The sequence below is a fragment of the Myotis nattereri genome (genome assembly GCF_964212035.1).
Source record: "Myotis nattereri genome assembly, chromosome: 7".
Taxonomy (NCBI): domain Eukaryota; kingdom Metazoa; phylum Chordata; class Mammalia; order Chiroptera; family Vespertilionidae; genus Myotis; species Myotis nattereri.
Window position 1 is genome coordinate 15,919,031 of NC_138082.1, and position 20,025 is coordinate 15,939,055.

The 20,025-nt window shown below is 35.4% G+C and overlaps 1 protein-coding gene across 1 annotated transcript in view; it reads right to left on the bottom strand.

Moving 5' to 3' along the window:
- Positions 1-20,025, bottom strand: part of KANSL1L (KAT8 regulatory NSL complex subunit 1 like) — a 102,967-nt gene that overhangs the window by 31,035 nt on the left and 51,907 nt on the right. The window contains exon 6 of the mRNA XM_081095228.1: positions 12,390-12,594. Coding sequence (XP_080951354.1) covers positions 12,390-12,594 — 205 coding nt within the window. The remainder of the gene's footprint in view (positions 1-12,389; positions 12,595-20,025) is intronic.

Below are 20,025 nucleotides of genomic sequence, written 5' to 3' on the forward strand. Positions count from 1 at the left end.
TCAAAAAGATATATGTAACCCTACGTTCATTGCAAGATTACTTAACAACAGCCAAGACATGGAAACAACCTAAGTGTCCACTAATAGATGAGTAAAGAAGGTATAATACATATATATAATGGAATATTATGCAGCCATGAACAAGGATGAAATCTTATGCTCTATGACAGCATAGACTGGCCTAAGAGGGTATTATGCTAAGTAAAGTAAGTCAGACAAAGAAAGACAAATACCATATTATTTCACTTACATGTGAAATCTAAAAAACAACAACAAATGAATAAGTAAAACAAAAACAGACCAATAAATATAGAGAACAAGATGTTATTTGCCAAAGAGGAGGAAGGATGGGGGGGAGGGACAAATGTTTTCTTAAGTCAAAGTTCATTCATGCGTTTATTTTCCAAATATTTGAGGAGTTCCTAAAAAATTACTATTTAAAATCAGTAGTTGAATGGTTTCACCCCAGCAAGCTAGACACTCACTTGGGTGTCATTCATATTCCTGGAAGGAAGGGGATGAGTTCCTCATCCCTGAGTCCCCTACATCCAGTACAGTAGAGGAGTTTGGTGCACATAAGGATGAACAAATTCATACTATACTCGTTGCCAGAGTGGGAGAAAAAAGTTACTTTCAATTCCAGAGTTTTTATCATGAAAAGACAATATTATCAAATTGTGTTTTCTGTACTATTTAGAGATAATCAATTAATCTTATCTACATACTCACTTTTACCTAAGTAGTAAACTAACTTATTTTTCAATGTTAAACCAATCATGCATCCCTGGTATGAAACCAACTTTGCCAAATTTCATGTGTTGTTGTTGTTTTTATATATTGCTGGGTTTAGTTGTTACCATTTTGTTTAGAATTTTGGCATCCGTTAAGAACAGAGACAACCTAAAATTTTCCTTTTCAAAACTATCTCTGTTTATATAAAGAGTATGCTAGACTCAATTTCTTTTCTTCAAGTTTGCATAGAACTGAAATATATTTTCCTTGAGATTACTCAGTGGCATTCACTGTTCAATTCAGTTAAGTCATCTGAATCTCAAGTTTTCTTTTGAGAATTTAAATATAGATTCAATTTTTTTAAATGGTTATGAACTATTTAGGTGTTCTATTTTTTTATTATTTCTTTAACAAATGGTTTTAGAAAAATATTAAGCAGTATTCAAACTAGTACTGGCTTAGTTTCCCTCAGACTTTTTTAAAATTTTAGTATTTTTCAAATACAGTTTACATTCAATATTAGTTTCAGGTGTACACCATAGTAATTAGATAACCATATTCTTTACAAAGTGTTCCCTAAGATCTTAAGACAGTAAAAATATATTATTTCTATTTTCTAAGCAACTCCTGCATTGCATATGCAAGTGATCAATAAATCACTGCACTCATTTATGTATTTATAAATTACTTTCTAAGTAACAGAGAAAGTAAATGTCATTTTAACATGTTAATGTTGATGTGACACCTTAGTCCACGAATAGCAAATAATATAGCACGTCTGTTATTAGTCCTTCTTCATTTATGGCAAACATTAATAATTAATCATAGCCCTCCCCCAAACCCGATACCAACATCTTTCTCAAGCAGAGCTTCAGGTGGTCAACAGCTACTACCAATCAGTTTCAGTAGGTAAGAAAGATGGGGAATATCTGTTATTCTTTCAAATATTTCTCCTTTAAACACCACATAAAGGAGTATGGGTTATAAAAAAATAATCAAGGACCACACAAGTTTAAAGCAATGATTTAAGGTTTGTTTATTTAGGTTCTGAAACATATGTTATACTCATCCACTTCACAATGAGTTTACAGAATTATGAATCAGATGACACCGAGAGCCACATTTGGCTCATGTTCTACTGCTAGGTAATCCCTAAATAATGTAAGTATTAATTACCATTAAGACTTGACTTGGGCATTTTACAAAGTGGACTAAGCAGTATCATAATTTGCTGTGCCTCTTCGTCCTCTCCTCTTTAAATTTTTTCTTTAATCATATTAAGTCAGTTAAAAAGACTAGTCATTTCTTCTTTGAAATGTTTTTAATATCTGTCCATTTCATTCACTCTTTATAACCTTACATCTGGACTACTGTAGTAGCCTCCTAATTGATGTGTTTTCCATTCTCTTCCCTGAGCATGTTGCCCTATTAAAAGGAACTAAGTCAATCTTTCAAATATATTGATCATATCACCTCCCACACCACAATCATCACTGACTCAATTCCTCAGTGCTCTCATAATCATGGTACCATTATCATCGTTGTTGTCATTCACATTTGATGAGGAGTTATATGCCAGACATTGGGCTAGGTACATTTCTTATTAATATCAACACAACTCTATAAAGTAGACCTATTTTTTCTTATTGTGTGATCTTATTAATATCAACACAACCCTATAAGGTAGACCTATTTTTTCTCTTTATTGCTTGATTCAGCTGATGTCTTCAATTGGGGTTACCTAGCCCTCAATACAGACCCCAAGTGAAAGACTGCTTAATGGTGACAAATTCCTCCCATCCCTGTAGTATGTATTCCCCTTTGCGGCAACCACCTTCTATCGGTGGAGTCTATTTCTCCATCCCCTTGAACCTGGGCTGGCCACTTGAAATGCTTTGACCTACACAACGCAGTAGAAATGATGTAACTGAGATCCAGGGCCTAGTTCTTGAGAGACTTGCAGCTTCCTCCTGGCCATCGTGAAGCACTGTCCCAAAGGGCATGTAATAAGGCCATTCTAGCTAGCTATTGCAGGATGAGATGTCACAGGAAGAGAACTAAGTCTCCTCGGCCAACAGCCAACACTACCTGCTGGGAGAGCAGGTGAGGGAACTTCTTCCAGCTCCAGCACACTGTAGCCACATGAAGGCAGCCCTACTTTTATGGATGAAAAAAACAAGGCAGTAAGTGATTTTCACAATACTACACACTATTAAGAAGTAGAACTAAGATTTTATCCAAATAATGTGTTTTCCAGAATTCATGCATAAAACCACTAAAATGCGCTGCCTCCCCATAGAAAATAATTTGTAGGCTCTTTAGGATTTGGTATTTATATATTTACAATTACATAAAACATTTTCTCAAAGATACAATGTTATAAATGCTCTAAATGTAATTCAAGAAGGGACTGAAGAAGCATATTATGGCCAAAGAAACTTTTGTTTAATCTGTAATTGCAAATGAAATTACACTTTAAAGAAAGCTATGAGCCACATTACACTGTAAGACTTTTATACTAGAATGCTATTCTGGAGAACATGTCCGTATCTTAAATGTGCCTACCAATGCATTTTCCTAAATCTAAAGATATTACTATTCTGTAGGTAATCAAGTAATATGATGCCAAGCATAAAAGAACAGATTCTCTAAGAATAAAGTGTCTTTATAATGAATAGGCTCAAAGGCTCAAACAGTAAAAGATGTAATTCAGCTATATGCTATAAGAATAAAAAAGCAAAAAAAAAAAAATTAAAATAGCTTTAGACACAACATGGAGTTTTAACAATTATTGCTGTGGATTGAGATTTCAGAAGAAACAGTCTGAAACAGTTCACAAAATATTCAGATCCCATGTTTTACTCAAGCTCATGAAAGAAGTAGAGTTAAGACAGCACTAGCACTGCAAACTGTAATTTATGCTTTATTTAAATAGTGCTATATGTGTCTTTTCATCCCACTTTGTGCTTCAGTTTCCCATATTAAATGGGTTATAAATATTAAGAAATGTATATAAAGTATTTGTAAGTTAAAATAGTACCTGGCATATGATAATTGCTTAATAAATATTAGTTATTATTTGACATCCTCATTGGAGATTATTGTAAAAAGGGCAAAATCAAGTAAAAATACATACTAATTTATGTTTTTTATTAATTTTGACCAGCAAAGAGATAATAATCTCCGTAAATAATGATTCTAAATAATGACGCAAATCCTTATGCCTCTATTTCTTTCATCCTTTTGTTCTGGTAGAACAAATAGAGTAACAATTGCCTGTAGATATGTGGGGGATAAAAAGGACACCTAATAAACTCACAGATCTGCCTCAGGGGATTTCTAAGCAGAATGTTCAAAATGCTAATTGGTTTCATTTAATTGCCTATGATAAAGTGTGGATGGAGTAGGATGAACTTCATAAGGATCTGTAATGTTTTCAAGCAGAATTTAGAGAAAATAAGAGCCAACACTTGTTGGTTCAAAAATAAGACTGTTCCTTGTTTCCAGCCACCCCAGACGACAAAAAGTTCACACAATAAGAAATAAAATTTATTCAAAGATCAAAATCCACATATGCGAAGGGCCAACTTAAGTTAAACATAGATTTTTAACTATGAAGGCATCCATTTTCTTGAAGGGTAGGACATGTTGGTAGCTGAGTAGCTCCATCAGTCCATTTCCTGCCTGTAAAATTTTTGGAGTTCCAACAACTTTCATTCATTTGGTCCACTTTCTATCCCTTTCTGTCTAAGCTAGAATATTTCTAATGTTATAATATGTTTAAAAACTTTGCGGGTCTCCCTGTATGTTAAGATGATCCATGTCATTAAAAAAAGTGGGTTCTTCTTAGATGTTTTCTTATAGCCCCATCTCTGTGCCTGACTTCTGCTAAGACGGTTAATCTGATCCCTGAGTCACATGCCTAATGGCTCCAGCAAAAGTTTGTCCAGCCACACCCTCGAATTCTTTCCTGAGCATGCCATTACCATTTTTTGCAACAGGATGAGAATTTTCCAAATTATCAAGTTCTGGTTCCTTTTTGCTCAACAATTCCTTCCTGAATCTATCAATTTCTTCTCATATTTTACTGTAAGCAAGAAAAAATCAAGAGTGCAAATTCCACACTATGCTTGATAATTTCCTCAGCTAACTATCCAAGAATTCAATGCTTACTAGTCCTATTTTCCACTTAAAAGTGGAATAATTATTCAGCCATGTTATAACAGGGACCACCTTTCTTCCCCGTCCTAATAACATTTCCTTCAGAAATATTACCAGAAGCACTTTTAGCATTCGTATTTCTAGTAACATTCCGTTCATGATGTCAAATCCTATCTAATAAAAGAGAAACATGGTAATTGGTGTACTACCGCTACCCTTCCCATTGGCTAATCAGGGCAATATGCAAATTAATTGTCAGCCAAGATGGCGGCCGGCAGCCAGACAGCTTGAAACTAACATGAGGCTTGCTTGCTTCAGTGACGGAGGACTCCAATATTCCCCGCCTGCCGCTGCAGGCCTCTCAGCTGCAAGCAACTATGTAACAAACATAGAAGCTAAACAAAACCCCAGAAACCTGCCGGGCTTCAGCCAGCAGGATCGCAACATTGTAAGCAAAGGCCAGAAACCTACTTTCAGCAGCGGAGGCCTAAGAGCTGGAGCCAGGCCTCAAAGCTAAAGCTGGCACAGAATAAAAAAGAAAAAAAAAGAAAAAAAGGAGCGGTTAGGAGCTTCAGTCACCCCCCAGCCTGAAAACAGCCCTCAGCTCCTCACCCAGACTGGCCAGGCACCCCAGTGGGGACTCCCACCCTTAAGGGTGTGTGACCAGCTGCAAACAGCCATCATCCCCTCACCAAGGCTGGCCAGGTACCCCAGTGGGGACCCCCACCCTGAAGGATGTGTGACCAGCTGCAAACAGCCATCATCCCCTCACCCAGGCTGGCCAGGCACCCCAGTGGGGACCCCCACCCTGATCCAGGACACCCTTCAGGGCAAACCAGCTGGCACCCACCCATGCACCAGGCCTCTATCCTATACAGTAAAAGGGTAATATGCCTCCCAGCACCGGGATCAGTGTGACAGGGGGCAGCACCCAAACCCCCTGATCGCCCTGCAGCTCTGTGTGTGACAGGGTGCGGCGCCCCAACCCCCTGATCGGCCCTGCTGTGTGTGTGACAGGGTGCGGTGCCCCAACCCCCTCCCCCCCACGGGCCCTGCTCTGTGTGTGACGGGGTAGAGCCATAACCTCTCCATTGGCCCTGCCCTGAGTGTGAGAGTGGCGGCACCCCAACCCCCTGATCGGCCCTGCTCTGTGGGTGATAGAGGGCGGCGCCCCAACCCCCTGATGGGCCCTGCTCTGTGCGTGACAGGGGGTGGCGCCGCAACCTCCCCATCGACCCTGCCTTGAGTGTGACGGGATGGTGCCCCAACCCCTCAATCGGCCCTACCCTGAGCGTGACTAAGGGTGGCATCACAACCTCCTGATCGCCTTGCTCTGTGTATGATGGGGGGGGGGGCACCCCAACTCCCCAATCGGCCCTGCTCTGAGCCCAACCAGTGGCTGCACCTAGGGATTGGGCCTGCCCTCCGCCACCCGGGAGCAGGCCTAAGCCAGCAGGTCGTTATCTCCCGAGGGGTCCCAGACTGCGAGAGGGCACAGGCCGGGCTAGAAGTCAGATGAGGGTGTCTGCAAGATTGGTTTTTGGAGGACTGTGAAGAATCTGTCCCATACTTCTCCCCTAACTTCTGGTTTTTGCTGCCAATCTTTGGTGCACCTTGATTTGTAGAAGAATAACTCAGTCTTCATCTTCAGACAGCATTCACCCTATGTGCATGCATCTGTGCCCAAATTTTTTTCTAAGGACACCCGTTATATTGAATTAGGGTCCACCCTAATCACCTCATCTTAACTAATTATTTCTGCAACAACACTATTTTAAAATAAGTTCACATTCTGAGGTACTAGGGGTTAGGACTTCAATATATAAGTTCTGGGGGACACAATGCAACCCTACCCATATTTCATTCCACTATCTTTTGGCTTGCATGGATGGTTTCTTTCTTTTTAAAGTTAAATTTTATTTATCAATTATAGTTTACATTCAATACCACTTTGTATTACTTTCAGATATACAACAGAGTGGTTAAACTTTACAAGGTTTTCCCTGATATTTCCAGTACCCAGCTGGAACATGCATAAAAATAATAACGCATCACACATTTGCCTGTCAACCTTGTGCAGACGCCATGCTGATCTTCTCTGTACCATTACAATTTTAGTATGTATGCTACCAGAGAGCACGCCTTCATGGATTTTTATGAGATGACAGCTGTAATTCTTACCCTTTTTTTATTACAGGTAAGATATTTTTATTTCTGTTTTCAAGATTTTCCCTGTCTCGTCTTCTGGAGTTTGAATATGTTATGCCTTGGTGTTTATTTTTTGGTATTTATCCTGCTTATGTTCTGCTTCCTATATATGTGGTTTGTTGCTTGTCATAAACTTTGGACAATTCCCAGCTACTATTAATTCAAGTAGTTTTTCTGCTCCATTCTCTTCTAGTCCTCCTGGTATTTTAATTACACATTTGATACAACAGTTGAAATTGCCCCAAAATTCTTGGATGTGCTGTTCTGTTTTTTGTTGTTGTTTCCCCTTCCATTTTGTCTTTTCATATTAGTTTGTAAAGTTTCTGTTAACCTATCTAAGCTTGCTGATTTTTTCCTCAGCCATGTCCAGTCTACTGATGAGCCCATGAAAGGCATGCTTTATTTAGGTTACAGTGTTCTTGATTCTAGCATTTACTTTTGACTCTTAAGAGTTTCCATCTTTCTGCTTACATTACCATCTGTTCTTGCATGTTTTATACTTTTTCCATTAAAGATTTTAACATATTAATCATAGTTAAGAGAATGCTAACATCCTGGTCATAGTTGAGCCTGGTTCTAATGATTTGTTTCTTCAGTAAATTTTTCCTAGCATGCCTTATAATTTTTTTGTTGAAAGCTATGATGTATCAAGCAATAGGACTGAGACAAATAGACCCTGAGATGTTATATTAATCTGGCTAACAGTGGGACTGTTTTTAATGTCTGGTAGGTGCCAGAGGCCTCACATTCCTTTAGTGTCCTTGCTTTTGTCTCCCCTGTTGACTTTTGAACTTCTTAAGTACCCCTCCTCCTCAGAGGGTATGCCTTACAGCTGTAACCCACTATTACACTGGAGTCCTGTTGGTGTGTGGTTAAGTATGTGTATGGGGGGGGGGGGAGCATATCTACCACAATAGCATAATCTAGTATAATCCTATGATTAAATCTCAGTCTTGGAGTGGCCTGTGACCTTAACAACTGTTTATTTTTCACTCCTATTCCAAATCAGTTGAGAAAGAAAGGCTACCAGGGCAGGAGTGGAAGAAATGCTCTTCTTCCAAGAGTAAGGTTCTGATAAAATCTTTTCACCTCAAGAGTAAGCCTTGTTAAGACCAATTCTCTGGGTTTGTTTCATACAGGTACTTCCTTTCATGTCAGAGCCACTAGGGATCATTCTTAGCTCTTCACTGTGAGAGCTTAGTGGGTTGCCTAGAAGTAAAGCCCATGAAAGTGTGGGGGCTTCCAAAGAGTGTGGTCTCTAGGAGTTTTCACTCTCAAGCTAGTCTGCACTCAGCATCCTGCAATTCATCAAAATTACCATTTTTTTTATATGTAATACCTTAATCAATAAAGAAAAAAATAGTGGAAAAAAATTACCATTTAAGTGTTCTACCAATTACTTCAGGGCTACTGTGGCTTCTGCTCCAGTAAGGTAAGAGGACCTTGGCTGTGACTCTCTGAATTTGCTACCCAATTCTCTTATGAGTCTCTAAATTTTAGAGTCTAAAAAGTCCTGCTCATGTCTTTAATAATATGATAATTTTGGGGGGAGGGGTAATTTATACATTGTTGTTGTAATGAGAGTGATGATCAGGCAACCATATGCTACCTAAGAGCAAAGACTCCCACCGCTCTCCATCACCCTTATATAAGCTTCTTTCAACCAGTGCTCCAATAGAGTTAAGTGCTATAGAAAATTATCTTAAAATTTCTTTTTCATTTCTTCCAAGAATGCTACATTGCTAGTACCATTCTAGGCACACAGAAACTAGTTTATTATATAAAATAAATGACTTAGCTATTTTATCCCTTCACATTTCAATGTGTATTTCTTAGAATAAGGACATTTTCTTACATAAAAGCAAATCACAATGAGGAAATTCAACATTGATACAGTATTTTTATATAATCTACCATCAATAGTCTAGCTTTGTCAATTGTCCTAATAATTTTTCCCCTCCAAAAGCATTCTGATTTGGATCATATATTCATTTGGTTATCATTATTTTTTTAGTCTTTCTTTCAATCTCTAACAGTTCCTCAGGCTTCCTTGGCTTTCATGGCACTGACATTTTTTAAAGAATACAGGCCAGTTGTCATTTTTAATAGCATATTTCTGGTTTTGGCTTTGTCTGATGTTTCCTCATGATTACATCCAGGTTATGTATCCCTGGCCAGAATAGTACACAGCAATATTGTATCCTTAGTTTTGATCACTCAAGCAAGGTTATCATCTGGATCTCTACCATGTAGTTAAAACCTTGCAAACATCCTGCTCCTCATCAAACCTTTCAATCCTGACCCCAGATTTTTCATCCATTTATGATGCTTGCCCAATCAATCTTTACCATGATTACTGCAATGATTCTCTAATTTCACTGCTCACTCCACATTTATTAATCAGCATTCTACTATATGCTAAAGTCCACCCATTCCCCTTTTTATCTCTCTCTCCCTCTCTTTCATTAGTATGGACTAATGGCTCCTATTTTCCCAATACTTCATTACTATCCATAGTTATTTGGATGCTCAAATAGTCCCTAATTTGACCAATGAAAGCCTCCTTAAACTAGCTCCTGGCTTCTTTTGATATACCCCCATCTTTTCTCTCTTTTTTTGAGCACTTTTTTCTGATAACACCTAATATCTTCTTTTACCCAGCCCCAAAATCAGCCATTTCTCCTGGTTCCTTTCAGTAGGGAATGGTATTAGTGCCAGATGTACTCACTGCTATTAGGGTAGTTTGAATCTGGACCTGTCATATCCAATTTGGTAGCCATTATGCACCTGTGGCTATTTAAATCAAAATTTTAAAAAAATTAAAAATACAGTTTCTCAGTTGTACTAGCTACATTTCATGTGCTCAATAACAACATGTATTTAATATCTATTGTATAAGACAGCACCAATATTTATAGAACATTTCCAGCATTACAGAAAGTTCTATTGGACATTACTGTTCTAGACCCCTTCACAAGGCAAATTTAGGCAACACAAGCACATAAACACACATACTCATAAGTTTTCACTCTCCATTACCTTTTAAATATCTTCCTATGTCCCTCTACATTAATTCTTTCTCATAGTAAATAATTATTTGTTGAGCATATACTATTGGGTAGTTACTGTTCAAGGCCCTGTATATTTAGAAATGTACATTCCTTTTCTTTAAAAAATTAAATGTAATGAGAAGATAAAAATAAATGATTATAATAAAAAATGTATCATAATAATACAGGATGTTACATCAATATATACCCCATAGTGGGGATGTCAAGAAAGACTTCCTGAGAGAAATTACATTTATTAAGTTTAGAAAGGTAAATAAATATTAACCTGGAAATTTTAGGATAATTTTTGGGTGGGGGCATTTGCTATTCTCCATCAGTATTTTTTGTCTCTGCTCCAATTATTCATTTAAAATGCTTTCTTTATCTCTCCCATACCTTGTCAAAATTCTGTTTATCTTTGCCAATCTTTTATGATGCATTTCTTAGTACCTCTGACCAGACAAAGCCCAACCCAAACATATACTGTCTTTACTGATTTCTAGTACACAAAAGATTTGGTTTATTTTTGTTGTTATTAATGTAATGGGTAAGAACATGGTCTTAAAATCAGACTTATTGCTTACTAGCTGTGTTACCTTGGGCAAGCTACTTAATGTCCCTAAAACTCAATTTCTGCATGCAAAGGAGGGATTAATAATAACCCATAGTTAAATGTTTGAGGATTAAATAAAACAACGTATTGAACATTCTTAGCACTGTGACTGGGATATGCAAATTATATGGTCTACTAGTAATAATAATCTTATACTTGTTTCTTTTTTTGCTAGAAGTGTTAAATTTGTTCACACCTTTCTATTCCAATTTTTACATTATCAAGGCACACAAACACACATACGTATTTTAATAACATCTAGCAAATCCCCTATATTATTAAGATTCTTTCCAGTCCATATATTATGGCATAGTCACATGTAAAATATTGTTGATAGACAATTCTATTTGTAACTACAAAATTACAAAATCAATTTCAAAAATGTTATTTACCTATTGCTTGCAGCAACTTTAAAAAAAAACATTAAATATGACTTCATATATAAGATCATTAAATAAAAATATATTCCCACTTGTAAATTCTGAAATAAAACAAATATTTTCAAATTGGTGGAGCATACTAATAATAACTGCTACTAAATAGTAAAAATCAATCTATTAATAAAAACCGATTTGTCAGAATCCACATTCCTACTTATAATTGAATCCTACAAAGCCATATTTATAATTGGTTACTAATGAAATAAAGCATCTTGATTTTTATACAAATATATTTTAAATACTTAATGTAGTCATAGAAACAATATTAAGTGACAGCATCAAGATGAATTTCTTTCCTTTGACATACTCTTTAAAAATATAATGGGGAAAAAAGCATGTCATATAAGAACTAGAGATAACTTCTTTTGCCCTTCATCACAGTTTGTTTAAGTATGCATTGAGAGATATATCCCTGACATTTTGCTAATAAATGAAAACTATGTTTTTCAAAATAAATGCTTTTAAAAAATATATTTTATAATTTTTAGAAAGAGGGTAAGGGAGAGGGAGAGAGAAAGAGCAACATCAATATGAGAGTGAGACATCAATTAGCTGCCTCCTGAACACTCCCTACCAGGGATGGAGACTAGAGGCATGTGCCCTGACCAGGAATTGAACCAGCAGCCCTTTGGTGCATGGAATGACGCCCAAGTAACTGAGCCACAATGGCCAAATGTTTTTAATGAAGTGTATTTTATTTGTAAAAAGTGTATGTATGGACATAAAAATTGCACTGTTTATAGTTAGTCTAGAAAAAGAAAATGGAATGCTCACCAGGGTTAACAATTACCAAACCTAGACAGAGAGCAATGCCATTTCCTCCAAAATAACTGACAGCTATGAAGATTTTGCTTATTTTTCTTTACTAAGGAAAAAAATATGTGGTTTTCCTTATTACCCCTACCCATAAAATTTAAAAAATAATCTTGATATGTAATTTTCCTTCAAGTTAGTTTTAGTAGTCAATTTTTAAAAATGGGGATGTGAGAAATTCAGAATACACTGCTGTTTAAAAATTATTAAATTCCACTAATACACTGTCAATACCTATTATGTCACTTATATACTATATGTTTAAAACTTTCTACATGTAATTATTCTAAATAACCGTGCACAATCCATATCCTTTTGTACATGAAATATATTGATGGTAAAAGAGTTCATGTTTCCTAAAGGCAAACTTACCTGCGGAGTCCAATACAAAGTAGGGCTCAATCTGTAGAGTTTTCTTTTGTGGAAACTCTGAAGTGGCCTTGTTCGAGCTGCTGTACTCATGACAGTCAAGGATGGAGATTTCAATCTTGTCCTGTCTTTTCTCCTTTTCTTACTGTGCTTCTGGTTAAGTAACCAGCTACTCGAGGAAGAGAGCTCATCTAAATTCTCTGAAGTACTGAAATGCCATGAAATAATTGGGGAGTGGAGGGAATAAAACAAAACAAACAAACAAACAAAAAAGACAAAGAAAACTAAATGTAAATTGCCTTAATCTATTATGACAGAAGAGTATTAATTTTAGCCAACTTTGTGGTAACAATTGGTGAAAGAATCTATATGAATGGGAAATTACATATTCAAGTTGTGGAAATAATTTCTATTTCTATTTTCTCCTGCAAAACAAATATCCCATAGGTTAGAAATGGTCACATGGGTTCTCCAGTACTTCATGTATGTTACATTGGTGTTGTAACTATTTAAATCTAATGATTTTTGCATATGGGTGAAATTACATAGGATTGTAAGTTTAAAATAGTGCTCATCTCATCACTGCATTAGTTGCTCTTAAGCACTACATACAATTCCAGTGAATTTTGAAACAAAAATGCAATCCTACTATATTTAGGATTTTCTTAAACTTCTAATGATACAGAAGTCATAATTATAAAATAATGAAACAGATCACACAAAGTACATTTAGAAAGCATATTAATTTTATAATTGTTCTTCAAATTAATTTTTAAACATTGTATTTAAATATTTTAAAGTTCAGAACCGCAGGAGGAAGTTAATGTTTATACCATACAAATTTAACTTCCTTTATATCAGTACATATATATAAAATAATTAAGCTTTTCAGGTACTACAATATACCAATTTCAACCTTACTGACATAGACAGAAGCTAGTCAATTTAGTATTCTCAAATCAACAAGTGAATCTGCTATATGTGATATATAAGTTCTAATCAATATCTAAGTTCTAAATGTGCTATTTCAAATAGAATCAATATTTAATGATAAATATAAGATGTGGTTTCTCTATAGCAATATTACTGGTTTTAAATCAAATTTATGGTTGCTATAAAATATTCTATTAGCTTGTGGATAAAACAAGTAATTGAAGAATGAGTGACACAGAAATAAGAAACAAAAAACAAAGGTACCTAAATGGCTTATGTTGGTAAAACCAAAGAAAATAATTAAATATGAATTTAGCAACTATCATACATTCAACAAATACATAATCGATTATGCACTATTGGCCAGGTCAGTATAGGAAAAAGAGCCTATAATAACTATTTCACTTCAAAAATATTAACTTGAGTCTGCAGAAAGCTCTAGTCAATAATGTTTTAAGTCCCAGTTTATAACCACTAACAACTTAGGTCTTAGTTTATAAGACCTAACATAATGCTACTTTCAAATTAACAGGTCCAATATATCCTGATGTTACTTTATGTGAAATACATGTCTTACTATGGAAAATTTTAAGTGCATCACTGTTAAATAACAGTTTTCTTTTGAGAAACCATCCATGGAACTGGGCTATCATGTCAAGGGTAACCAGAAGGCGTAGATGATAGCCTTCTATCAAGTTAGGCACTTGGCAGGGCAGGTGGCTGGCACTGAATTAAGTCAAGGTCAGGAAGAAGAGAGGTTTCAGCTGGTAGTTGGTATCAGAGGTGATCAAGTCACAGAGCTAGGATCCAGGAAGGTGAGCATAGATCCAACACTAAAAAAGATTGTTTGTCCAGCAAGTTAGAAACAACTTTAGGAAGATTATAGTGGATCCTTGAAAGAGCTAAGAGCTCTTATTCTAGGAGCCTGAAGCAGTTAACTAATTCTTCTATTTATAACTCTTTCATTGTTGATGAGCCCTTAGTTTCCCCTTGTCACAGGAGGCTTAGTCCTAAAGAAGGTGAGCCACCATCTCCTCTTTGAATGATAACATAAGCTTTTGCACTGGCTAGAGGCTCACAAGCTGATTTAAAGAAAAGCTTGTCATTTGTGTCACTAAATGTTGTATTTTCAACTTTTTAAGGTAGCTAACATTATCATAGAAAAAATAGTTTAGTTTTATTCTTTTTCTTAATTTAAGTATGTTCCAAGCTGCTGACAATTCATCCTTAGATGACACTAACACTTTTTAACTACTAAGGATCCTTGTAAAGTGTCATCAAAAGTTACCATTCTCGACCTATACACTGAAAACTACAAAACATTATTAAAAGAAGTCAAAGAAGACACAAAGAAATGGAAAGATATTCTGTCTTCATCGTTTGAAAGAATCAACATAGTTTAAAATGGTCCTATTACCTAAAGCAATATACAGGTTTAGGGCAACCCCATCAAAATCCCAAAGGCATTTTTTTAAAAAAATATATTTTTATTGATTTTTTACAGAGAGGAAGGGAGAGGGATAGAGAGTTAGAAACATCGATGAGAGAGAAACATCGATCAGCTGCCTCCTGCACATCTCCCACTGGGAATGTGCCCGCAACCCAGGTACATGCCCTTGACCGGAATCGAACCTGGGACCTTTCAGTCCGCAGGCCGACGCTCTATCCACTGAGCCAAACCGGTTTTGGCCCAAAGGCATTTTTAAAAGAAGCAGAACCAAAAAATCATCAGATTTCTATGGAACCACAAAAGACCCTGAATGGCAAAAGCAACCTTGAGAAAAAAAATTTTAAAAAGAACAAAGCTGGAGTATCACACTGGAAGTATTGTTAAATTATATCACAAAATGACAATAAGCAAAACACATGGTATTGACAGAAAAACAGGAACACAGAACAATGGAACAGAATTGAGACTAGAAATAAACTCACGTGTGTGTGTGTGTGTGTGTGTGTATGCAAATATATAAATGGGCAAATAATTTTTGACAAAGGAACCAAAAACATACTATATAGAGAAAAGAAAGCCTCTTCAATAAATGGTGCTGGGAAAATTGGAAAGCCACATGCAAAAGAATGAAACTAGACTGCTATCTGTCATCATATATTAAAATGAACTTGAAATGGATTAATGACCTAAATATAAGACTTGAAACAATAATCTACAAAGAAGAAAATATAGTGCTAAACTTATGGACCTTGGTCTTAGAGAAGATGTTATGAATTTAGACCTCAAATGCAAGGGAAGTAAAAGCAAAAGTAAATTAATGGGACTATATCAAACTTAAAAGCTTCTGCATAGCAAAAGAAACTACCAACAAAATAAAAAGGCAATGAACTGAATGGGAGAAAATATTTGCAAACAATACCTCCAGTAAGTGGATGATATCCAAATATATATAAAGAACTCATATAACTCAACACCAAAAAACCCCAAACAATCCAATTAAAAAATGGGCAGAAGACCTGAACACTTTTCCCAAGAAGACATACAAATGGCCAACCAATTTATAAAAAGATGCTCAACATTAAAAATAAGCATGTTTGCATATGTTACATACTTCCTATACACGTAATTTTTTAATAGTTACATGACATTCCATCCAGTGGTTATATAACATTCCCTATATACATTTATTTAAACATTCCCTATAGCATTGGGTTTTAGACTTATATTAATAGAGGTAAAAAGAAGAAAGCAATTTTTTTTCCTACTGCCATTACTTTAAAAATACAGCAGGGGATGTTTTGTTTTCTTCCTGATGTTCTGTACATCTCTAATACAATCAGTAATGTCATTCATATGCACCTAAAATTATGTTGAAAATTTCAACCTGGAATGGGCTGCTAACAAATGATGTTTTCTCATAAGTGAGAAGTGACTATAAAATAGTATGAGGGTAAAAGAATTACTTTATATGTGATTAGTTTACCAGTTTAACTGCAGTTTTTCAATTAGGATACCCAATTAGAAAGAATGGCTGCATTTCGTGCGGTAATTGCCATTAGTGGAAATAAATAACATGGCAGTGATTCACTAAAATTTAATTTCATATCATATTCTGGGACTCATTAAAGCAAAACAAACAGCAGCAGCAACAATAAAAATCTAGACATTATTTCAAGCAGAAATTCACTTTCTCTGAGATAATACCCCACAGGGTAAACAAGGATCCATTTACAACATTTTATTTTCATTTTAGAGTCTGAGATCTAAAAACCAATTAACTATCTCTATGATAGTAAAATGTAATGCTTCATTTGTATGAAGACTCAATATTTTCAGTTGCTCTGTTCCTGGTGACTCATCTCAGACCCTGCTGCCAAGATTAACAAAGCCAAAAACAACAATTCTGACTCTGGCAGATACTGCCGCTAAATGAGAAATGGGGGCTGGGAATCAATGACTAACAAGTGGACAAACAGGTGCCCTGGAAAATAATTAACCAAGAGAATTTGCTGTAGCGATTGTGAGAAAGCATCATTAAAATACTTAAAAACTGACCTTAAATACTTTTTAAAATTATGTTATACAGGCAGTTCTATGTGGTTCACTAAAAACATATATAGAATAGGTGGCTAAACTTTAAAAATTCACAGTTTAAATTTCTTCTAACCTACTTATAAATAAAAACCACAAAAAAATGTGATATAAAGCTAGGATATACATATATTTATTAAAAGATCTGCACTTATAAGAGTATTTATCTGGCAATCCAAGTATACAGAATACAGCTGAAATAGCAAAAGTCTGTTAAATAAACTAAAAAGATCTCAGTAAGCTCGTGCATGAAAGCTCACTCCTGTTGCTGTGCTGAGGCCTTCTCTCTTACTAGAGAATGTCTCTTACTACAGTACAGATGCAGCTACCATTCTGGTCATCTGACTTTCTAATCCAGAGTTAAATTAGATGAGAGGAAGCAGGACTGCAGGAAACAGCCCTGAGAGCAACAACTAAAATGTGGAAAAAGAAAGAAATATGGAATGCTTATTACCTGCAAAAAATCTTGAAAGACATTTCATTCATTCAACAAATATGTATTCATGCTCATGATGTGACTCTTACTGCTAGGAAAATAGTAGGTAGTAAGACAAACAAAAAAGTCCTACTCTTATGGAGTTTACTTTTTCATCCAGGAAGACAGATAATAAACAAGTTTAATAAATAAAATATCACACTTATTTCACTTGATCCTCATAAGGAGCCAAGATGCAGACTGTTCTCATTTCAACTGTGACTTATAAAGTTGCCTAAAATCACAATGCTACCAAGTGGCAGAGCTGGGATTAATCTCAGAACTGATTCCAAAGTGATATTCTTAATAGTACATTTTCTTCATAGCACTTTATCAGGCTATAAAATTACATTTATTTGTGCAATTATTCGGTTAATACCATTTTCACCTATAAACTAGACTCTATTCCACGAGGACAGAGAACACATTTTTTTGTTCAACATCGCAAAAATGGTATATATATCTGCTGTGCCCAATCCAATGCCTGATGCACTGAAGTTGCTCAATACGTATTTGTTAACTATTAAGTGAATTATTTTACAGATATACAACTATTAATATTAATAGCCCCTGAGGATGTGGTCATAGTGATGAGCCTGAGTTACCAAAAAATGGAATTAGTTCAGTATCATCCAAGAAAGGCAATGTGTAATAAATTTTATTAAAACAATTCTTCCCAAATGGTTTATTTTAAAGTTTTTGGCACCTGGGTAGAATCATCATTCCTCCTACTGTCTTAGGTACCTTTTTCCATAATACCTTCTAGGTTACTAACACATGTTGGGTAATTTCTACTTACTAAATCTCTTGAGTTAAGCTAACATAAAATTATTATGCCCAAAGCAAAGCATAATAGTGGTGTTACAAAAAAAAATACATTTTAGACTGTATTGAAACTTTTATGTTTTTATTTTTCATGTGTTTGAAAAAAAGGGAAGTCCTCAAAAATAAACATTTACTTGAAGAATATTAGCACTAGAAGCTGTTTTAGAAAATATTTGTGTCCCAGTAAATTTAAAGATAAAGAAGTGAGATGTAAAGAAATGAATGACTTGCCCAAGGTCACAAAATGTCTAAAACAAAAAGAATATATAAAATGTGTATACTCCCATAACCACCAGTTACCCTAAAGCTACTAAATTATTTTTAAAAACACTATATTTGAATAAGAATAAACAAACATTAAAACTTGGGGGGGGGGGTGAGGAGTAAGAGATTAAATACCCCAAGATGGTTTTTTCAGAAGGTATGTTTTAGGTAATACGAGAATAAAACCTAACAGTGTAAGTTACAGTATCCCATACAAGCTAAGCAGACCAAAGGATAGCAACTTTATATCTTCCCAAGAGATGTGACTCCCAATACTTGTATAATGAATGTCTTCAGTAATAGCTGGCCTATAAATCATTATAGGACCCCAAATCTTTATCCTAACTCAAGCCACTTTGAAGCACTTTTTAAAAAAAGTAACTATAGTTCTAAATCAATGACTAGTATGCTGCTCAAGGAAAGAAATAACAGATTGTATCTACAATTATTACATACATTATGTCATTATGTAAAAACATCAATGGCTAATATTATTAAGCTGTTTCTTCTGTACCAAGCATTGTTCTAAGCTATATATATTATCTCATTTACTTCTCACAGAACCATATACTGTATGTTTACTGTATGATAATCATATCTGCAAGACATACCTTTAACTCTTAGTGATCTGTTGAGTAATAAACAATATTTTAATAGATCTAACCTGTACCTTTTAAAATAATATGGCTTTAGAAACTGGGTTAGAGTGAGACTAAATGACTGTCAAATGTTGGTTAAGACTTTATAAAACCTTTTGGAACAAAGAGACTATAAATATTTAGATACCACAAGACTTTAAGAACACATAAAGCAAATATATATTTATCATAATAAATTACTACATTTCCTGTTACTTTTATTTTTTTAACATTTTTATTGATTTCATGGAGGAAGGGAGAGGCAGAGAGAGATAGAAACATCAATGATGACAGAGAATCATCAATTGCCTGCCTCCTGCACACCCTACACTGGGAATCGAGCCTGTAACCCGGGCATGTGCCCTTGACTGGAATCGAACCTGGGACCCCTCAGTACAAAGGCCGACACTCTATCCACTGAGTCAAACTGGCAAGGACTCCTATTACTTTTAAACATACCTTTTGTCTATATCTACAAACATTCTGCAACTTCCTAATTTTAACAATATGATCACAGGATTAGCATGAATAATGTCATTTAAATGTATTTTCAAAATTATGATGACCATTGTATTTTCTAGTTATCCTTTTTTTAAAAATTGATTTTCAAAGAGAGAGTTAGGGAGAGGGATAGAGATAAAAACATCAAGAGAGGAACATCATTGATCAGCTATCTCCTGGACATCCTCTACTGGGGATTGGGCCCACAATCAGGACATGTGCCCTGACCAGGAATCAAACCGTGACCTCTTGGTTCCTGGTTTGACACTCAACCACTGAGCAACACTGGCTGGGCTCCAGTTATTCTTTTGGAAGTATATGACTTGTACCCTCATTTTCTTAACTTTTTATTGTGAAATATAAGGTACCTATAGATAAGTGCATAAAACATTTATGTTTAACTTGTAAATATGAAGCATCACCTACTTGTCTACTCTGTAATAAACACTACTCAGGTCAAGA